The following is a 22804-nucleotide window of genomic DNA, read 5'->3' on the forward strand; positions in this document are numbered from 1 at the left end:
ACTTAACAAAATAAACACAAGTCTCAATTAAACCGCTTTCTGCCTTAACCAGAGTCAAAGCTCGCTTGAAAACGTCAATGTGTGATGTGACCTAGGTCTCATTCACAGATCCGTCTCCTTGAGCTTGGCATAAACATGCGCATTCACACCATGCTAATCCCTAGGAGGGTTCAAGTGTCTTCTTGACCGCTCTCTTTCGCACTCTCTCCCTCAGCCCAACCGCCTCACTCAACCCTGCACACCCACCTCTCTCCATCCCATCCTGTATTAACGCTCCCAATCCTCTTTGAGGCAGAGTGACGTCCGCTACTGTCAGAAACAGACTTAAGCTCCACCGGCTCCAGGAGAACAGTGGCAAGAAGCTTGTGTTTAGGAATAACCTGAGGAATAACCAATCAGCACTGATTTCTGTGGCGGGGCGGGGAGGACCTCAAGGGAGAACAGATCTCCTGCTGCCTAAGAGTAAGCGTTGACTCCCATCCTCAGCTGCTTCTCATACCGCAAGGACCTTACAGGGAAATAAACAATGTGTACCTTGATTACAAACATCTTAAAAGTCTTCCCTAGTAGTTCAAAGGATGAGCACTGAGAGACTGGAGTACTACTGGGCTGCTTTATTTTTTATCGGAATTTAATTGACACTTTAAATTGGAAATCATCACTTTTTCATTGCGGTCCTGCTGTGATGGCGGCCAAACAGATGACAGGACAGCTTCAGGACATGTCAGGTGTGTCTGAAAGGTGTTTGTGTGAACATGCACTCCAAGCGCTGGCTATGAACGTGTGCTTCTAATTGCAAGAGGGCGACATTGTTTGGGAGTCGACGATCCTAGAACCGTCGTAGCCCTGGATTTCCTCGAGATGGAGGGTCATAATTATGAACGCTTTGGGGAGGGGGAGAGGGACAACTATCAGATTGACTACAGGAGGATTGTGGGGGACATGGAACCGGCAAGGCCTCGCCTGCCCAGCAGAGATGGGGAGCAGCCCCACCTGTACGGCACCTACGCCCACTCCACGACGCACAGCCACGGGCACGAGACGGCTGCGCAGCGGTACAGCGCCACGCGTATTCAAGCCGGGTATGAACCAGAGAGGTTAGTCTGACTGTCAGCCTGCACTGACAGACCTGAACATCAGTTTGCGCTCAGACGTAAAGTGAAACTCTTTCATTCTGGAATTTGACCTCTACTTCCTCCCTGAGACCCAAACTCATTCAATATATGTGTAAATGTGAATGGTTGTTATTGTGCATTGTGATTGACAGGCAACCAATCCAGGTTGTCCACCACTCCAGGTCACTGATGACTCAAATGAGGACAAGCGCCATAGGAAATGAATGGATGGTATTGCCCTAGGCAGCACGATGACCTGCGGGTTAGCACGTGTACCTCATAGATCTTGACATTCCAAGTAATCCAGGTTTTGAGGCTCGCATTGGTTTTCTGCTGGTACTCTGGCTTCCTCCCAAGTTCCAAAAACAGGCACGTTAGCGTCATTGAAGACTCTAAATTGTCCATGGTGCAGGTGAATGAGAGTGTAAATCTTTATCTGTCTACGTTTTTTCTGCCTTGTGATTGACAGATGATCGATGACACTAATTGTCAGTACATTTACTTTTTACTCAATAATATTTGTGCTGCGCTTTTGGATCCCAACCCTTATTTTTGTTGAAACCCTGACATAAGAGTGAACTTTCCCCTTGGTTTGTTTGCGCTGCAAATTTACAAGTCTGTTTATCACGCACCTAAATCCTCTTACCCTGCTGAGCTTGTTGTCTTAAGTGTATAGAAGGAGTTTCCATTGACATGGACAGATTCCTTTTGTTACCATTTCCTGTGATGATTTGAAGGAGGATCTGGCGCAAGTATGTGTGCAAGACAAGTCAAAAACATTTGTTGCAACTCAAGCGTCTCCTACAAGTCACTTTGTTACACTATTTTTCTGCGGAAAATGATCGTAACTAAAATGGTGTAGACCTTAGACAGATTTGCATTGACTGCCATAGGACTGGTCGCTGTATAGACTGCTGCCATCCTGCACAGAATAAGTGGTAGCAAATCCTCTCTCCACATTTTTGGTTTGATTTGCATCACAATTTAATGTTTCCTGGAAATTTGAATTTACACAATCAATCAAACCAACTAAACAAACAGCATATACTTTAAAGCCACATGGAAGTAACCTAGTGCCTTTTGTTTCCAAACATTATAAAAATGTCTATGCCACAAATTCTGAGCATGTGTGTTGTGTACTTCAGCATGGCCGACTATTTGATCAGCGGAGGCACAGGCTACGTTCCCGAGGATGGGCTGACAGCACAACAGCTCTTTGCCATCGGTGACGGGCTGACATACAAGTAAGGGATGCCAACAACGCAGCTGTGTGCACAACATACATTTCCCCAGCTGACACAGAAAGTGCAACAGAAGTGCACAGAGTTCTGCACTGTCTTCCATTAACTGTGTAATCTTGTCTGTGATAACATATCTGCATGGGTTTTATATGGAGGATTATTTTGAGTCACATACTTTCAAGGATGACTGAGTGCTGAGTGGATGTTAAAAGCATGTATGTGTGTGTGGGGGTGGGGGTGTGCGTGCGTGTGTGGGGGTGTGTGTGTGTGTGTGTGTGTGTGTGTGTGTGTGTGTGTGTGTGCGTGAGCTAATGGTGTCACTCATTTCCTTTATGGGTATTGTAGTGTTTGCAGAGTGTATCAGTGTCAAGCCGATGTATTCAGAACAGAATATTTCCATTTGGATTGGAAGATTAATGTTTTAAATAAGGGGAAATGTAGATTGAAAGTGAAGCTCACCCTTGATGGCCTTAAAACAGACATTTTTCACAGTTTAATAAGTTCCCAGGTATCTTGGTAAAAGATCTTTAGTCAATTTTATTTACAATAAAGAACACCAATTCATAACCGAAGTTATTTCTAGGCACTTTACACATTGAGCAGGTCAACAACCACACTGATACCTGTATTAAGAAAACCAACTGAGCCTCAAATGAGCAAGCACTTGGCGATGGAGGCATGGGAAAACTCCCTACGGGAGTCAAGTCAAACATTTCCTTTACAATAACATGTTCTATGCAGACTCACTTGTCTGAACACGGTATTCTGATTAGTATTGCGCTCAAGGAATATGAATTAAATAGCAAAATCGACACATTTTTATCCATCTCAGGGGGTTTCCATTTTCACAGTGCCTAATGGCTCAGCTTGCGGACATCCCATGACCAAACCCAGAAAAAATGTGAGCCGTGATTGGTTGTTACCTAAGCCTATGTGGCAAAATGACTGAGATGGATAAAAACAGGTGGATTTTGCTGTTTATATTCCATAAGCGCTATATTAATCCAAATATGTTCAGACAAGTGAAGTCATATAGAACATATTGTAGAGAAAATTTTTGACTTGACTTTAAGGAGGAAACCTCAACTCAAACACACGGTCTGCGTGCTGACCGTCTGTTGCTTTGAGATGGAAAGAGTTGAGTGGCTGAGGGGATTGACAGAGAGAGAATACAGGATAGAGGGGTTGAGCAGCCGGTGAGGGACGGGAGAATAATGGGCACAACAACAGCCGTATTGACCACAATAATAGTCCCCTGACAGCAACAATGACAATACTGGTATGACGATACTTAATATTATCACACTTAAAGCAGAAGTCAACCTAAATATATATTTTTTGAAGAATATGTTCTATGCAGGCCCACTAGTTGAAACACATCATTCTGATTAATATTGTGTTTGTGAAATATGAATTAATCAACATAATCCACCAATTTTTAGCCATAATAACCAATCACGGCTGACCTGTTTCCTCAAGTTGAGCCATGATTGGTTGGTACCTGAGCCCTGAGTAGTTGTGATGTCATTTTAGGTCAACAGAAGTGACAAAATGGCCGCCCCCGGAGATGGCTAAAAACTAGTGGATTAATTCTTATTCCAATAATGCAATAATTATCAGAATGCCTTTTTTCAACTAGTGGGCTTGCATAGAACATATTCTTGAAAAAAAATATGTTAGGGTTGACTTCCCACTTTAACTCATATTTCATATTAATCATAATGCCTTTTTTCAACTAGTGGGCCTGCATAGAACATATTCTTGAAAAAAATATGTTTGGGTTGACTCCCCTTTTAAGACACATAATGATGTGTATACTTTACATTAAAACTCTTTTCCCATAATTTTTTATGTACACATGATGAGTCTATCAAATACAGTTCTTATAATAAGGTTTTTGTCTCCCTTCCCAGTGACTTCTTGATCCTGCCTGGTTTCATTGATTTTACTTCTGAGGAAGTGGTGAGTATCAACAACCATGTTCCATGGTTCATTTAGTGAAAAAATTGACCACGAATACTTCAGTATCACCCCACACAATCTGCATCGGCAGTATCGCACGCTTTTTAGCCTCTGCTTGTTTTCACCTTTGCAAACTCTGCTGGGACGTTAAATTGATTTCATGCTCGGGTCACATGTGTGTTGTTTGTCTGAGAGCAGGTGCTCGCTACAATCACACACCTGTGTCACGCGACCTCAAGCAAGTGAATTTGTTCTCTAATGGCCTGAGGTTGGCTTTTGGACTCATTGCCTGCAATGAAACAAAAGCAGCATTTGATTAAGAAATGAGCTGCGGATGTAACTCTGCGATGTGGTCTGTGCATGAGCAAGGTGCAGCGTTTGCAAATGTAATCGCCCGGCATCACCATTTTTGTTACAATACAAATATTGCGTCAATTGCTTGCGGTTTTGTAGGACCTAACCTCTGCATTAACACGGAAGATCACACTGAAGACACCTCTCATTTCATCTCCCATGGATACAGTCACAGAGTCATCCATGGCCATCGCTATGGCAGTGAGTGCAGCCTGGTGCTCATGTGGCATGTTTTTGTTCATCCAGTTTATCTGTCTGATTGCCTCATACTAAAAATAAAGTACCTGCTGTCTCTGTTTGGCCGGTTTCAGTTGATGGGTGGAATTGGAATCATTCATCATAACTGTACAGCTGAGTTCCAGGCCAATGAGGTGCGCAAAGTCAAGGTGAGATATGAATTTGGACTTGCTATTGAATGAAAAGAAATAAATCCAGGTAGGAATGGTTGTTTAGTTAGCCTGAAAAGTGAAAATGCTCCAAACAACTTAAACTCTGTTAGAGCGACACATATTATTTAAGTCCTTGTACAGTTGACTTAACCTGTGAAATGTGAACACAAGGCGGTCGAGATTTGCCACTTGGTATTGCTGCTGTATTTGCTGAGGCCCCAGTTGATGAACTGGATTCTCTCAACTTGCAGTATGAATGCGAAAAAAACTATGAGTCCCTTTTCTGCTTGTTCCCTTTTCGGATTTGGTTACTTCTGGACCAAATCATCTGTTTTTGTAAACTTGGTCTGTTCCCCCCTTGTTTGGTTTCTTTTCACATTGATGTGCTTTGTTTGGTCAGGTGTTATAGTCATCAAGGCCATCTCTTCTGTATCTAATAATGTTTTGTTTATTTGAAATATATTTGAGTTCTTTTGGTCCTTGTTTAAAAGAGCACAAAGAAGGGAATGTTGGACCAATAAACTTGTTCAGACTTTCAGACCAGAGAAAGCTAACTAAAGGCATGAAATCAGATTGATTTGTAAGCCTTTTTTGTGCTCATGTGAATGCTCCAATGCTTCTGTATTGACTGACACACAACAGAGCTGGAGAACCAGAACAGGAAGTGGATCCATTTTCCAATTATTTAGCAAAGTGACACAAAGGAAAATAAGTCCCTCTGTTCACTTTTTATTGAACATTCTTTTGTCTAGTTCAAAGCAGCCACTGATTTTGTAACCATGGTCTGTTTTCCACCATTTTGCTAGACAGAAAAGAAGTTTGACTACGATCGACCAACGGGTTCTGATGTGAAAGGGTTTTTGAAAAATGACTCTATGAAACCACACTTAAAACCAAATGATGCTTTACTCTGGCATATTTTGTTCTTGTCAGAAATTTGAACAGGGCTTCATCACGGATCCCGTGGTAATGAGCCCCCGACACACGGTAGGCGACGTGTTTGAGGCCAAGATCCGCCATGGTTTCTCTGGGATCCCTGTTACAGAGACCGGCAAGATGGGAAGCAAGCTGGTCGGCATCGTGACCTCCAGAGACATTGACTTCCTGTCTGAGAAGGACCACGACAGACCCTTAGAGGAGGTGTGTATTCAGTTTATCATTATCAGTTTTAGATCACAAAAATGCTATATACTTGTCATTCATACTCAATCCGAACTATTTTTATAGGCAATGACAAAAAGGGAGGATCTAGTTGTCGCACCCGCTGGTGTCACACTAAAAGAGGCTAATGACATTCTACAACGGAGCAAAAAAGGTAAACATGGGCTATGGGAGAAGATAAACAATAATACTCGAACTAAAAACACATTTGTGTCACTTTTTTAGGTAAGCTTCCAATAGTCAATGACAGTGACGAGCTGGTCGCCATCATCGCCAGGACTGATTTGAAGAAGAACCGAGACTACCCTCTGGCTTCTAAGGACTCCCGCAAGCAGCTGCTCTGCGGTGCAGCAATTGGTACCAGGGACGATGACAAGTACAGACTGGACCTCCTCATGCAGGCGGGGGTGGACGTGGTGGTCCTGGTGGGTTTCGACAGCACTATGATCAAAGTCAAGTTTATACAGTAAAAAAAAACACAACAACATGAAATAGATCAAATCTTTCCAAACAGTGTTTCTACATTTATTTTCAGATGAATGAAGACACTCTGGAACTATTTTGAATTGTGATGTTTCCATTAAAATATTATCGGTTGAACAAGTTCAATTACTTATGAGCCACTTGATATTTCTCTGACACCACACTTTGACAAACACTTCTATAAATGTCAAAAAATTGACTCAACCTCCCATCTTCATCTTCATAGGACTCCTCCCAGGGTAACTCAGTTTACCAAATAAACATGATCAACTATATCAAACAGAAGTATTCTGAACTCCAGGTGGTTGGAGGAAACGGTGAGCTTTTTTACTGTGAGATCTTCAATTACAGACCATCATCACCACTTCACACGGTTGTCTCACTTTAGTGGTAACAGCTGCTCAGGCTAAAAACCTCATTGATGCCGGCGTGGATGCTCTCAGGGTGGGCATGGGCTGCGGTTCCATCTGCATCACCCAGGAAGGTAAATGATAGTGTGCAATGCATTTGTGAACAAACATTCACTCATTTCCCTTGATGTTTTTATAATGAGAAAAATGGGGTTGACCAACCACTTAATTATTCACAATTGAGACAAACTGCTAATGACTAATAGGCACAACAAAAGCTGTCACAAGGTCATCATAATGTCATGCTATCATAATGCTATTATGAACTGGAAAACTTTTTCAAATGCAGTCCACAAATTGGGTTAGGGTTATACTCAAGCCTCAACAACACTCAAGTATAGAAAATAATTTAACATAATGGAACCATTTTATTTGTCTTGGGTCAAAACAGAGAGACTGAAGAAAAAGAGGTGATATCACCAGTAGTTTAAATGTTCAGAGTAGTAAGGTACAGAGGGGTTTGCTCAAGTGAACACAGACTGGTTTCCCATTTGAACTGATTTATTTGCTGTGGTCTGTGACAACGCAGACATAGATTAATCAGCAAAGCATCAACACCATGCATCATATATGACTGCAATCAGTAGTTCAATTATTCAACACAAACAAACCACCTCAACATGAGGCTCAGCAATAGTATATGCTAGCATACTAGTCTGAATAACAGGCTAACTAGCACAAACTGACTTGACAAGACACATCGGCAAACAAATATGCTATACCGTAGGCACTTATCGCATATAGTCAAAGTTATCAAACTCAGCTTTTGGCATCCACACACGATAAATAATAAACATTAGAGAAACTTGGTTCACCTCATACAAGGTGTGTTCAAGGACCACTAACAAAAGAGGATGTCTCAAAATGAGATGGAAAGAATACCATCAATTAAATGTTTGAGGTTTTTATTCATTTATCCAGCGCTACTTCAGTCCAAGGGTATATGTTTGACCATTGATTGCTATTTTATTTTCGGCCTCACAGTGATGGCATGCGGGCGTCCCCAAGGAACATCTGTGTACAAGGTTGCAGAGTACGCCCGCCGCTTTGGTGTGCCTGTAATTGCTGACGGGGGCATTCAGACCGTCGGGCACGTGGTCAAAGCGCTGGCTCTGGGAGCATCGACAGGTGAGACATGAAATTCTTCCTTCAATTTTCCATTTTCACTTGTCCTCATTAGGGTATAGTGGAGCCTACCCCAACTGGGGTACATCCTGGAATCGTCACTGGGTACAATCATTAGCCACTTAATTAGGTACACCTGAACAATGTAAACTGGACCAGAACAAGATTTCTGCCATTACTAATGTGACAATGCTGTTTCGATTGAGACTGTCAGTGTTTAATTTGACAGTATGTTTGTAAATGTGTTTGTAATTTGCAGTGGTGTGTAAATGTCATCATACTGAGGGTTGTTTCTACAATTTTTGTTACCGCTGTTTTCTACGCTCAGTGATGATGGGCTCACTGCTTGCGGCAACCACCGAGGCTCCCGGAGAATATTTCTTTTCCGATGGAGTACGTTTGAAAAAGTACAGAGGAATGGGCTCCTTGGATGCCATGGAGAAAAACAACAGTCAGAAACGCTACTTCAGGTGGGCTAAAGTGGTCCAGTGGCTTCCTTTTGCTTTACTGTAAACAAACATTGTCGCATGATGCTATCAATTTACACGTATCATTTTTTGCATGTCCAGCGAGGGAGACAAAGTGAAGGTGGCTCAAGGTGTGTCGGGGTCAGTCCAAGACAAAGGATCCATTCAGAAATTTGTGCCATACCTCATTGCCGGCATTCAACATGGCTGCCAGGACATCGGAGCTAAGAGTTTGTCAATTTTACGGTAAGAAAAATAATAATCAGGACGAAGTGCTGAAGTACGACACATACAGTACATTCCATCTTGCAATTTGTCTCTCAGATGAGTGGCTATACAACACACACATTAGGGAAAGGTCCAATAAAATGAAACTGGCATTTACTGTTTATATGGCAAGTTGTTCCAGATGGCTTAGCTACCCCACCCAGCAGCAAAAGAACAGGGAGTGGTGGCAGGAACAGGAAGTCAGACACCCCCACGTACACACTTACTTACCTACTTACCGATAATTCAGTATACTAACAAAATGTCCTATTGAATCACTATTATTTATTAACTATTAAAAAAAACTTAAACTTGTCCTTCTTGCATCACTTTCATTCTTAGAATACAATCCTTTGTCACCCCGACCAAAAAATTGACTGAGCTATCAAGTATGTGCTGCTTGTTATAAGCTAATGCTAATGTTTGCATACAACAAAATTCAGTGCGCCAGTGCGGTTCTGTTTACCTTTGTGCTTTGATGTAATGTTCAACTGATGGGTGACAAGTCTTTTTGAAACTGATTTAACAGGAAGGTAAAAAACAGAAAAAATGTTAATATGCAATATTTTATTCAAATAAACCCACTGCAAGTGTTTGCGTTTTAAAATGATCACTTCTACAAAATTAGTAGAAAATCACAATGTCCTAGCACTGGTGAGCTATCAACAGGCATGGGGCTTATTTATGTGTCCTTGGGGGCTACGTGGCACCTGTTTGCACCATGTTGGTGACTGTTGGTCAGGGAGGCGCAAAGGGTGAGGCTGACCTGGCGGGGACATCCACAGCACCCACTGGCTTAGAAATGTAGTGTGGGCGCGGTTATTATTAAATTAGCCCCACAGTGCGGCTTGCTCAGAGACACATTTTTAAAAATATGAAGATAAGAAATGATTACTTGGTTGTTTAATGTCACGCTGGATGCGTAGGAAGCCACTTTGGAGATCTGTAAACAGGCAATCAAAAATGTGTCCCCCTGAAACATTAGTAATCTGAAACAAAGAGGAATACCACCATCTGATGGATGAAGTAAAGTATTACCCCCATCCTCTAATAGAGAGTTGTTTTCACTTCTCAGGTCAATGATGTATTCTGGAGAGCTGAAGTTCGAGAAGAGAACAATGTCAGCTCAGATGGAAGGTGGAGTCCATGGCCTTCACTCGTGAGTATTTTCTGAAACTTTTATCTTTATTTATTCTTTATTGCATGTGCATTTGTGGTCCAATTTGAGTCGTCTTCTGTCTTTAGCGTGGTGGCAGACCCTTACCAACTCTCCCCTGTTTTGAACTCACTTTATTCAGTCCTTATTGTTGGATGCAATGACCATCAAACATCATACTGTCTTCTCTCTTCCTCTTCTTACTCATGCTGTCATATTAGATATTCTTTTGTTCCATGTAAGTATATTCCTGCTGCTTTTTCTCCATCTTCTTACACAATCCACAACATGTTTCTTACTGGTCTACACACCATTACAATACACAGTATTTCATTTATTGAGCCAATAAGGCACGTAATTTACAATACAAAAATCTCCCAGCACACCACCAAACAAAACTGTACTTTTTAAATAATCAGGATTTTCTGTTTGTTTGTTTGCTTGCTTGTTTGTTTGCTTGCTTGCTTGCTTGTTTGTTTGTTTGCTTGTTTGTTTGTTTGCTTGTTTGTTTGTTTGCTTGCTTGTTTTGGCGGCGGTATCCTCTGTTATTCGCCTAAAAAGTCAACGATTTTCTATTTATGTACTCTGGCCAATGCCACATCTCTTCAAAATATAAAAACATTTCTCTGGTGGCCACTTGGTGCCAAGCACCTTTGTTGAACTGAGGTGAGGAGAGCCATTTCTTCAGGCCATAGCTTTGTCTAATAAAAAAAAACATTGCTTTGCCGCCATCTCATGGAATCTATAGCCAATAGCAAACCTTTTGTGCTAGCTACAACAAGCAGGGGTTCACTCTATTCTGAAATAGTGATGGTCTCATCTTAAATGCACTTGTTCAGTGTGGAAACTGGACATTTTTAATGGACATGAATAATAAAATGTTGGTCCAATCAAGTGAAGTTGGATCATTTTCTGTGGCACACCAGGCACAGTGGTTGGCATGAAGTGTAATTATGTCATCACCACATGGGAAAATGTCAATTTTCACTCATTTTTCATCACTTGCAGATATGAGAAGCGACTTTACTGAGGCCGGAGGAAAAGGAAGCGCCCGCTCGGCACCGGATGTCCCCGCCCCAGCCCTGCTAAACAGACGAACGATGTACACGTGAACAGGCTACCAAAGTCTCACCTTCATATTTCACAATTACCACCTTCTAGGCATCATGCACTGTTTTGCTTCTCTCATGAACTTGTCTGGCTGATTCTTTTAAAGAAGTTCGTTCTTTAAGCATTGGTTAATTAATTATGTGACCTGATTGTTCCTTGTTATGTTTGGGTTCTAACATTTTAAAAATCGGTATATGTTTGTCCCACTTTCCGAAGACTTGACATCAGCTGTCAAAACAGTAGGTATACCTATACCAGGGGCGAGCAAGGTATGGCCCGTGGGGCACGTAGGCCTACCGAGCATTCACATTATTACAAGGTCTGTAAATTTGTTGCTTTAAATTTGCTGTTTTTTCCACAAGGGTTTGTTTAGTTAAAATGTATCTATTCATTCATATAATTCTATAATTTAACTCTTGTAAATAAATAAAAAAAAAACAGTTTTATAGCTGATTTAATACTTTAGATTCCATTTTTTGCAGTGGTGGAAGCCACATGCTAAACTAGCGATACTTCCCACATTAGTTGCTATGACTACTATTTCTTCTTTTTCTTCTTGTATTTCTTTTTCCACTTTCTTTAGGAGGTTGGCAAATATTTTTGGTGCATTAGCGCCACCTTCTTAAGCATGTAGATGCCGCAAGTAAAAGTAGTCATGGAAGAAGTAGTAGTTATGGTGACTATTGTGTGACACACCAACGATTTATATTTTCAGCAGTAATCGACCAGGATTCTACCATTGGCCATAATGCGACGCGGGATTCTAGTTAATGTAAGCCATTTTAAACTAAAAAGAAAAACTTTCCCGTAGTTAGAAGTGGAAGTTTCAAATCCAATCGGAACTCGTTTGTTGCCGTCAGCACGATTAGCGTACGGGTATTTTGGGTACCAGTCAGAGCTATAATTTTAATATATAGTGCACCTGTGTATAAGTCGCAGGACTGCAATCCATGAAAAACTGTGGAACTTGGTCTGAAAAATACAGTATGTATTTATTTTTAACTAATCTACCAATGACTTCGCCTATCTATCCATTTTAAAAATCAAATCAAGTTTGCCAAACCCTGGTCTGCACAATCTACTAAGATCAAGAACTATATCAACAAAATATATACTGTATATAAATACATTTTAGATGATAATAACGCTATTAATTTCATCCTAATTTAACAATCTTCATATTATCATAATTTGCAGTGGCGTAAAAATGCACTGCATAATAAAGAGAGGTGACATTGGATTGATTGTATGGCTGTACCTAATTAAGTGTCCACTGAGCGTGTACCGTATTAGAAACTCATGTACATAAGAAGAAAAACAAGTTTTGCTTTGAAAATTTAACACTTCATCATAAAAGGAAGACATCACAAACATGTCATTGTCTTGAAAAATGTATTTTATTTGCTTACTGTTGGAGAAAAATCAACATTGTACATTCCTTCATTAGCATCACACTTGCACTGTTTTAGTGCAAATTAAGGGTAATTTCTCCCAATGGTAAGTACTGTATGTAAATTCTCTCTAGATCTTCTAGTGTACTCTTAATATAAAATGGACTGCCTATTACAATAGGAACAAAAGGACAAACTTGTACAAATATATAATAATATGTATTTGCTGCTTGAGCTGTAAAAGGGGCTGTTTTGGATGTGTGTGTGTGTCTGACTGCTGGAAGGTGCACGTTTGTTCTTGATTAAATAGAGGACATTGACAAAAAGGTCTTGTTCTGATAATTGATCACCTTTGATTGACACTGTCAGAGAGGTGATAATTTAAAAATGAATACGTTTATTTGACAGTGTCAATCAAAACTGAGTATTGCTATCACGATAAGGAGACAATTGTTGCTTTTGTATTTCATTAGATTGCAAAAGCATAGCTAATTTTTATGTCCAGTGAATGTCACCACTATGAACTATGAACAACACTATGATCATTCAAATGAAATTCTTAAAAAAGCATAATGTCATCATAAGACTATAATAGCTGTAGCATTGCACGTTCCTGCAATAATTAAATTGATTCCAGAAATCTTCTTTTTACTATATTAAATATACCGAGTACTATACAATACAAATTCAGAATTCATGGAAAATAAGTTAAGGTTTACTGCAAAAATACTATACAGGTGCATCTCAATAAATCAAAATATGGTAGAAAAGTCCGTCTATTTTCGTACTTACATTTAAAAATTGAAACTCATTATATTGTCTTGACATGCATGCGGAAATTATTTTCAAGGGCATTTTAAATATACATATGAAAAATAATTTAGATTTTTTTTTTCTCATGTTGTCTTCCAATTTCTTGGGATGGTGAATATTAAGGATTGCTGTACAATCATCAAAATAATAACAAATAAAGTGAATTATTTCTTTACATGTGTGTTTATTGAGATGTACCTGTACCTTCCCAATCCCCACATCATTTACCCCGGATATTGCTCTGTTAAAGAAGGGTATTTTTGCATTTCTCTATAAAATCTCATCGCATCAAGTATGCATTCAAATTGCATACAGTGACTTCACTAACTGTCTACAGGTCAATGGTGTCACTACAAATGCTCAAAGCATCAATTTGCTTGCAAACATTGACAAACTCCGCCTGCACGGCCAGATCCCATTCCAGCTGCTTGCTCTCACTCAGGTGTTTCGTCCCCACTAGTCGTCCGGATCCCTGGCCGTCTTTTGAGGCGACGCTCAAGGTTCGGTAACGTCTATAGTAAGACAAGTGAGGGATGGCGCGCGGGAGGCTGTTCTCTGCCATGCTTTGCCCTCGGTTGGCCCAAGAATTGGAGCGTAGCTTTCTTGTCTCCTTGGCTTGGCTACACAGGCCCAGAGTTGAACCGGAGATGCTTCCTTTCCAATCAGACTGTTCCGATGACATGCGTGCTTTGTTGTGAGATTTCAGTACACCGTGAGGCTGTGAAGGTTTCGAATTGTTCTCTTGATCCAGGTCTCCACAGGAAGAGGTTCGATAAAGAGAACTTTCCACAGAGGCAGGCCCTTGTTTTGATGTGCCTTGTTTGGGAGAGCCCAGTGAATGGCTGGAGGAACTTGGAAAGAGTCTCGGCAAGCCAAATATGCTGTGGGCAAATAGGGATTCACTAAACAGAGCCTGGTCGATGCTGCGGGACAAGTCTATTGGAGATGGAGGCCGTAGGTCCGCAGTAGAGTCAGTCCCTAAAGTCAGGGAGGATAGCTGGAAGTCTACATGTTTAGCCTTGTGTGTTGGGCTGGCGGGTGTTGGTAGTACAGCAGTCTGGGCTTTGTTTGGCAAAGAGACACAATCAAGACCATTTGCAGGCGGATCCACCATCGAGCCAAGAGGAAGAACCTCCGACTGCCCCTTTGTCGTGACACCACACTCTACCCTCTTTTGTGGTTTGTCTTGAGACCAGGAAATTATGGGTGAATGTCCCAAAGAGGGCAGGGTGGCTCCACGAGAGGGCGAGCTGCAGGACAGTCGAGACCAAGACCCTGGCCTGGGATGAGCCTTGAAAGACTTGTTGTGACAGAACAGAGGATGCGTGCCAATGAGAGACAAACCAAGGCAAACTCCGACCTCACACAGCCGGCATCCGATCTGATATCCCCACCAGGGCCAGGGCAGGAAGCCATAGCTTTCAACCCCGCCAAAACCAAGAGCGTGTAAGATTCCATAGAGTTGTAGGCCTCCGCATCCTAACAAACACAAAGAAGCCCCGACTCCGGCACCTGCTGCCCGACCCCAGTCTTCCACTTTTGCAAAAGGGCAACTTGTGGGGTGCGTCATCTCAGGAGATCCTCCGCACTCACCGTTGTCGTCCAGCCTGTAGATGTGTTTTGTGTCCACTTGTATCAGACAATAAAAGATGACATAGGAGCTTGACAGAAAAAGTGTCAAGCACACAAAGACTCCCTGAGGGACCAGGAGAATGATAGTGGGGCTGTGAAAGAGCTGGAGAATGCCAATGCAGCCTAGAGAAACACCAAAGTGCACCAGGGATAAAGACAGCAGGAGGCAAGGTTTGGGGAGGGCAGAGAGCGAGGGGGAGATGGCGAGGGAAAGGGAAAGACGCTTACGAGAGCGCAGAGAAAGAACAAAGAAGGCCAGGGAGAACGCGGATATTAGACACGGGAAGGGAAGCTGGGAGAGCAGCAGAGAGCTCAGAGGAGGGAGACGGTCTTGATGTCTGTAAGCGTCATAGAGCAAGCAGAAAGCCTGAGTTCCTGAGAATCCGACGAGGAACAAGTGCAGCAAGGTGAAGTAGAGGCTCCCAGATGGACAGCGGAAGGGTAGGCCCAACAGGCAGACCACTGAGATCAGGCTGAACACTGTGAAGACAGCCCCAAGACCGTAGATGTGGGCTTCCCAGGCAAATCCCCATGTGGCGAGGGCAGTGTTCCAGTCCGAGTATAGAGGAACAAAAAGGGCAGGACTATGATCCAGAGAAGGACCCGGGGAGCCACTGGGTGGAAACTCATCCTGGTACATGGAAGTCCACGTTGGGATTGTTGTTCCACAGGGTGCGACTGATGTCTGGAGAGGACCACTAGGTTTTGGGAGTTGCTGCTCATCATCAGCACTTTGGGAGCCTTCTGTCAAACGACAACAAAAGAATATTTGAGTTAATGATGAGAGTCAAGGTGTCATGAGCCTGTATTTTGGTACTGAAAGGTCTGTTATCTTTTCAGTGCCTGGTCAGAGGGATGTGCGGAGTCTCTGGCACATATTTGTTCAGCATTATCATTAGTTAGGTTCATAAACGCTGGATGGACAGGAGCTAGTCACCGGAATATTGCTTTGTAGCTGTTATTCGCCCTTTTTTTAATCCACCACGTTCTTTGTAGTACTTGTTTCGCTTTCGATATAGATTTCGATAACGATATTACGATATTAATAGTTTTTTTTCTAGACTGGTTTTGCAGCCTGAATTATGTAGTGTAGTGCATTTGATTCCCTCTTCTTTTATTTTTTGGTACCTGTTTTTTTGTTTTAAATCTGTGTGGTTTAGATTATGATTTCATATTTGCTTTTCTAGTCTTAGAAAGTGTAGTGCAGTTAGGTGTCCTTTAGTTGGTTTGTTTTGGTTTCTGCTATCAGAATTTGTTCCTATATGGAATATGCATTCCCATGCTCATTATTTTCCTTTTTAGTCATTCATTCCTCTGCTTAGTTCTATACCCGGCAGCAAACTCGTTATGCTTTGCCCATCCACCTCAATAGTTTTCTGTATTTTGAGTTTTTCAGTATCAACCTTTTGTTGACAAAGTTTTTCATTGGTCGCTTAATTCTTGCTCACGTTCTCGCGCGTCCTGTGTTTGAATAGAATAATATTCTCCGTTCAAGTCTGTGTCAGTGCTATTCTTGGGGTTCAATATTGTAGTACACAGTTTTTAGCATGTTGGTGGAGACACCCTGGATTGGTCACTAGTTAATCACAGGGCACAACTATTTACACTCAGTCATACCTACACAGTTTGAGTGGGAATTCAAACACAAAGTCATGACATTATTGATTAATATCAATAATAATATTGATATTGGGCGATATTTGGCTCAATCAGCCCACCAGTGGTGTCCGCTGCATGTGCCAAATGCATGGATCTGCTACACTCCTTGACAAGTATAAATACTTCGGATTGGTGATAAAGTGCTGCTTCTATGAGTGAATATACAATCCATTATTTTCGCTGTCTTTTTGGAGGCTTGGTTTTTCCTTCACACTCTAGATTGAAGTAATTTGTAGAAGTAGCGGCTGCTCGCCTCGACACAACCCCATAGCTACGACTATCTACCCCTTGTCACTCTAACGAAAGCTGTAATCGATATTGGCACTAAGGGGGGCAGGATGAGCAGTGTCTCATTCGCATGTGACAGGACTGCCCCCTCAAAACAGGCTAATTTCAATGGCACTATAGAAAATGGGAGGACTAATGAGGATGCAGTCTATCCAGTGATGTACGCTAAAGAAATGACGTGTAGTATGTGAAGTCAATGCATTATGAAGCAGAACAGGCTTGTAAGTAGGTCACACAGAGAGTGGGGAGCAAGCGCAAGTAACGAGTGCACATGCGAGTGAGACAATATCGACTTCTCCGCCGCTCCCATTTTTCCCGACTATAAATATACTGAGGGGTTGTTGTATGTTATTGAATAATTTCAGAGAGATCCTGATGAGTGATGTGGAACTCATTTATAAAAAAGGATGCTCATGCTCAGATTTATTAGTGGATAAAAATGGGATGTGTCCCAGTTCTTGTCCTCTGTCATTGTAAATGGATTGCTCATCCAGTAACGTCATCATCAAGTCCTTGCCTGGGAATTTGCCCTCTATGAATGTCAATTAATTGTTTCAACAGAGTACATTGTAAAACTCACATGTGGTCCGAAACAACAAGTGTGAGGATCAATTTATAAAACACCACGCTCAACTATTCTTGGCTTCCATCCATTTTTTATAGCACTTGTCCTCATTAGGGTTCTGTGTGAGTTGGAAGCTATCCCAGCCAACCATTTGCAGGACACAAATAACCAAACATTCTTTTTCACACCTATGGAAATTTGGATTTCTTCAATGAATGCATGTTTTTGGAATGAGGGAGGAAGCGAAATCCCGATCCTCAGAACTGTGATGCACCACTTGGTCATCCTCAGCCGGCAAAGTCAGCGCCTCTGTGTGTCTGAATCCAAACTTCAAAGCCTGACAATCTGTATGCTACTTTCTGAAACACCCAAAGATGGTGCCAAATCCCTGGCTAGTAGGAAAGTAGTAATTTGCTAATGGATTTTTTTTTAATGCTATATATCAGTATACACAGTCCTCTTCATTATGCTGTTCACATTTTGACATCACGAGATCAACACGTGAAACAGAATGTGGCCACTGAGCTTCCAGTGTCAATGTCATCACCAGGTCGTAACAGAGAGACTGGTAGAGTCACAGAAAGGCATAGAAAAGGATGTCCTTGGAAATGTTCATGGCTCAAACACCTTTTGTTCATCTCCTTGTTGGAGAGCAGCAAGTTGTGAAAAACCACTAAACGATTTAACTAAGCAGCTAAGTTTAGACTGGGTTGTTAGTGGAAGTTACGGAGAGTTTGCATTTCATGTGCATTTTATTTCTAAATCAAATGATGTGTAAATCTTATATTTTTATGGTTCATGTTGTACGGCGACTTAAAAAAGATATTCAAGTGTTTTGAGATCAGTTTGTGGTATAATTACGGTTAAGCTAGTAAAATAGGCAACTATAATTTTTTTCTAGGGGTGACATCAATTACTGTACTTGCAAATACTATTCATGGAAGGGCTTTGTCCCTATTCCCGACAAATAGCCGGGGTTCACTCTACCTCTTTCTGTCTCTATGTTAGCTCCTCTGATCGGAACCACATCATCAAAGACAGCTTTATTTGTAACGGTCCTTCCCGGTCTGCCAGTGGCTACAGGTGAAGAGCTGTTCTCCTTGTTGGATGAAAGATCTGGAGCAGGCTGCCCAGTTGGGAAAACGTTCAGCATAACTCCCTCTGATGAAGAAGCTATTGATGGGGTAACTTCTGCAGCACTCTCGGTCTTCGGTTCCTCATCCCTTTTATGTGATGGCGTAGTCTCCAAAACCTCCTCGACATCATACTCACCGAGAACTCCTTGCCGACCGTAGTCCCAACTCACAGATGGACTTGAGGAACGTCCAAGCATGTTTTCTTCAAAACCAGAATCAAAAGGTCTACGTAAGGATCCCTTGGGATGCTCTCCGGTTAGCAGAGCGGCACGAAATGAGAGAAGCCATGACAGAAGGTAAAGTGTCCACCGAAAAAGCATGGTCAGGGTCTATAAAATCCCACTTATCACATCTTGGATTGATGATTTGTCCCCCTAGAGGCACAATAAACGTAGACATTTAAAAATATGAGCACGATTAGAGTAGAGTGTGCCTGTTTCATTATTCTTACCTCATCAGTAGCTCAGTCTGCTGCTTCCAACGCTGGATCGCTGCATAGCTGCACTCTCTCTGCGTAGTGTGCTTTTTTTTGTACACACACACATACACACTCTTGTAGACCCCACCTCCTGCAGAAAGGGCCCACATACTCCACACACTGACAGTGCTCTACATCAATGCTCTCAAAGCGTGGTATAGAGGTAAATGAAAAGAAAAAAAAATCACTGTCTTAGTTCAATTCAGTTGTTTTTCATTTTTAATTTCATACATTTGCATTTAACTAACTCTTTTTTTAAAACCCTAACCTAGACTTGAAACCCTAATTTGAAACCCTAACTTGAATGCCTAACCCCGATTTGAGACCTTACTTTGAACTCCTAACCCCGGTTAGGGTTTCAAAGTAGGGTAGGGTTGCAACCCTAATTTCAGTGACCGAACTTAACTTGGGGGTAGAGCCTTATTAAACAAATCAAACCTAACCATGTTTGAAAGCCAGTTTTGAAATCCTAAATGTGTATTTGCAGTCTGCATGAAGTATGTGAGATGACATGACTCATCAACTGACCGCCACAAAGGCGGGCAGTAGCCAACTGTTGTCCAACCACAGCAGATCAATACACAGCATCGGACGCTATTGACAGCTGATGCTCTTGTGGCCTTTGTGCTAAAGTGGCAAACACGCAGCTCCTGCAAAGAAGAAAATTCTCTTTGAATAGCAAGGCAGATGCATAATGCATGGCAGTGTGTCAGGTGGGGCCGTGAGCATGCGCGCAACCTAGTGACCATTCTACTGGGTGCACTTTAAAATCATTATGACTATTATAATCATGGGGGAGGATGTTGAGATGTCGCTGCAGTAGTCTTGAACAACAAACTGGATGGAAAACCATCATAAATGCTGTGTAGAAGAAGGGAATTAGGAGATTGTATTTCCTGAGGAAATTCTGGTCCTTACTTAAATCAGAAGTCTCCCGTGAAGTGAGAAAAATACTCCTGGATGCTGTGCAATATTTTTTATACATACTATGCATTTACAATGAATCTATGTTATGATTATTAAGCGACACACTATGCACTATTTCATATTGCATATTAACAGATTGGCTTTATCATAATTCATCAACATGTCATTGTATATCACTTTCCATATTATAATTCCCACATGCACTAAGTGTGAATGAATGCCAAAAAAAAAAATGGACTGTACTTATTGCTTATTATTCAGAACAACAGGCAATACCTTATTAATCCACCTTTTGTCTTCCTGCTTAGATTATATTAAAATATCTCTCAAATTCTGCTTGTGTATTCTATTTATTTATTTATTTTTACGTGGTGGTTGTTCCTATAATTATATAATGTGGATATTTCTGCTGTGGCAATCTAATTTCCCTCACAGGATGAATAAAGCAGCCAGCCATCCATGAATCCATCCAAATCTAATTTACTTGTATTTAATCTAATCTAATTGTATCTAATTATATCTAATCTAATTTCATCTAAGATAACACACCCAAGAGGAGGTTCTCAATGCAATAATTATTTTTCACAAGAACATTAAATAATTTGCCGCAATAAAAAGTTATAAGATCTCTGGTTTTCATGTTAGTTAATGGCTATACCATGCCTGAAAAATGTGTATTTTACATGTGTGTATATTTTATGGTTCCCAAATAGGACCCTCCCATATATTCCTCAGTAACTCCCACTGGAAGGGGCGAAAAATCCTCCCCCAACACCAGTTTCACCAATTGACACAAAATTGGGTGAAAATGTCTACCATAACAGAATGTATGAAAAAGTCTCAAAGACCCATGCAGGTAATCCAAGAGGAAGAAGGCTGTTTTGGTTTGTAACAAACCAATTTTGCATAATATAAAGGCTTGTATGCTATTTTGATGAGAATTTATCTGACTAAACCCAAATCCGAAGCACGTATCCTAGACAAATGGGCGAGACTACTTTCTGAACTTTATACACCTAATATTACAATATCAAATATAACGCGGGTGGATCTTAGCATCAAAATGTGATGATCAAATTCCTGGATTTGCCATGAAAAACCGCGAGGAACCGTACGTGATAACCAAATTGGCTCATATTTAGTGCAGTTATCCAGAGTGGGGTGGAGGGGGATATCCACTGACACCGTGGCCTAATTCAATTCCCTGGGCTGTTCTAAAATAGATGTTGATCCACATAAGTTTGGATGTAAAACAAAGTCACACATTATCTCTTTCCACTGGCTCGCCCATGTTTAAGATTGCAATCATCGTATAACTTTCCACTGTATGTAGTCAGTTGTCACAATCTGTTATGATGACAGAAGTTCCGAAAATTCTCCTACTCTGTAATGTACTTACATTTTTTTAGCCTATACTTTGTCAAAGTAAGGAGTAGAAATGACAGATATGTTGTCAAATGTAGGGCATAAAAGTAAAATGTTATCAGAAAAAAAAATATCATACAACAAAATACAAATACTTCCCACCACTGACAGCCACAGAAACATTTAATGAAATTTCACTTGATTTACACAGCTGGTAAGTGCAGTAAAAATGTGACCTTCCTTCCGTGTGATCCATCCGTTTTCGGGCGAGGGTACAGGAAAGCACCAAGCCAGCCGTGAATAAGGCGACCGGAAAGGAACAATGGCAGGCTAAACACATGAGGTCAGCGAGAGACGCCACCAAATGATCAGTGCCTAACACTTGGTGGTCTAAATCCATCAGGGTTGCTGTTTGGATAAGTCGTAATCCGGCAAGACAAAGTCAGCGGGGACCCCGGTGGAGGGTGGGATCCCACCGGGAATGAGAACAAGATGCAGCAACAAAGCTGCACAAGCAAAGTCAGGGACAACAAGGGCTTGTGCCAAAATGGGCTTTCGCCACATCCTAGACAAAATGTGACACATGAAATTACTAAATGTAAGATATGGGTAAATGATGGAATACATCTAGCAAAAAAATATTTTCATGTTTCAAACATTCCATTAGGTACACCTGCAGTAGAGATCAGTCTGCCATCACAAAGACATGCTGCCAATAGTGACAAATGGGCCCTCCACAACCACTATGCCAGTCCAAATCCTCGGAATGTTCATGAAACTTTTACTACATGCTCTGCCCACATAAGATGGTGTATCCTAAAAAAAGATAAACAATTTTGGCTCATTTGGACAAATTCCCTTGCAGAAGTTGATCAATTTCAAGCCCTGGAATACCCCCAAAATGGCCGCTGCAAACAAAAAAGGCTGACTCAATTTGTGTAGGGTGCTTTAGACTCTTTTGTCCTGTTATGAGACATGTCCAGCAAATTATCTTGAATAGTGAATCTGGTAGGTAAACCACGGATAAATTCAAGAAACGTTTCTGAACAAAAGAGAAACTAAATGCAATGTGTTACATGAGCTATAAAGTATGAAACAATAAACAGTATCCGGTACAGTACAAGTAAATAAATAAATTAATTAATTAATTAATAGTACAGACTAACAGCGTTCAAAATCCACCACAAAAGGAGAAAAAAAAATTTTTAATTGACTGCTGCAGGTATTTGGTAGTGTGCTTCTATAGATTTTAATCGTGTTTGAGCACTAACAAAAAGAAGTCGTTTATTAAACACATACGAACAAAAAGC

At 41.2% G+C, this 22804-nt stretch overlaps 2 protein-coding genes across 5 annotated transcripts; one reads left to right on the forward strand and one right to left on the reverse strand.

Moving 5' to 3' along the window:
- Positions 1-246: 246 nt before the first annotated feature.
- On the forward strand, positions 247-13619 carry impdh1a (IMP (inosine 5'-monophosphate) dehydrogenase 1a). Of its 3 annotated transcripts, none has more exons than XM_086028178.1 (16): positions 247-1082; positions 2261-2359; positions 4270-4318; positions 4772-4873; positions 4984-5058; positions 5995-6201; positions 6289-6376; positions 6448-6647; positions 6932-7022; positions 7094-7189; positions 8100-8243; positions 8569-8710; positions 8810-8953; positions 10050-10133; positions 10352-10368; positions 11139-13619. In XM_086028178.1, the coding sequence occupies exons 1-16, from the start codon at positions 862-864 to the stop codon at positions 11240-11242; spliced, it is 1863 nt and encodes a 620-aa protein (XP_085884304.1). In that variant the 5' UTR covers positions 247-861; the 3' UTR covers positions 11243-13619. The 3 variants fall into 3 exon arrangements, with proteins under 3 accessions (XP_085884304.1, XP_085884305.1, XP_085884303.1); XM_086028177.1 differs by having other exon boundaries at positions 249-1097; XM_086028179.1 differs by lacking the exon at positions 10352-10368 and having other exon boundaries at positions 248-1097.
- Positions 12616-19262, reverse strand: prrt4a (proline rich transmembrane protein 4a). 2 transcript variants are annotated; one of them, XM_086028175.1, is made up of 3 exons: positions 19176-19262; positions 18861-19098; positions 12616-15820 (listed from the first exon to the last, which is right to left on the reverse strand). In XM_086028175.1, exons 2-3 carry the CDS (start codon positions 19042-19044, stop codon positions 13776-13778), a joined length of 2229 nt encoding a protein of 742 aa, XP_085884301.1. In that variant the 5' UTR covers positions 19045-19098; positions 19176-19262; the 3' UTR covers positions 12616-13775. The 2 variants fall into 2 exon arrangements, with proteins under 2 accessions (XP_085884301.1, XP_085884300.1); XM_086028174.1 differs by having other exon boundaries at positions 18576-19098.
- Positions 19263-22804: the final 3542 nt, after the last annotated feature.

Source organism: Filicampus tigris, chromosome 4 (genome assembly GCF_054856515.1).
Source record: "Filicampus tigris isolate MCC_2025a chromosome 4, RoL_Ftig_1.0, whole genome shotgun sequence".
NCBI classification, from domain to species: Eukaryota; Metazoa; Chordata; class Actinopteri; order Syngnathiformes; family Syngnathidae; genus Filicampus; species Filicampus tigris.

Bases quoted from the DNA above. Each gene is read 5' to 3' on its own strand.
- impdh1a (XM_086028177.1), top strand. From the start codon at position 862: ATGGAGGGTCATAATTATGAACGCTTTGGGGAGGGGGAGAGGGACAAC. The intron at 1,098-2,260 runs GTTAGTCTGACT...TGTGTACTTCAG, and splicing joins GCCGGGTATGAACCAGAGAG to CATGGCCGACTATTTGATCA. The intron at 5,059-5,994 runs GTGAGATATGAA...TGTTCTTGTCAG, and splicing joins ATGAGGTGCGCAAAGTCAAG to AAATTTGAACAGGGCTTCAT.
- prrt4a (XM_086028174.1), bottom strand. From the start codon at position 19,044: ATGCTTTTTCGGTGGACACTTTACCTTCTGTCATGGCTTCTCTCATTT. The intron at 15,821-18,575 runs GTAGAGTGAACC...GTCGTTTGACAG, and splicing joins TAACATAGAGACAGAAAGAG to AAGGCTCCCAAAGTGCTGAT.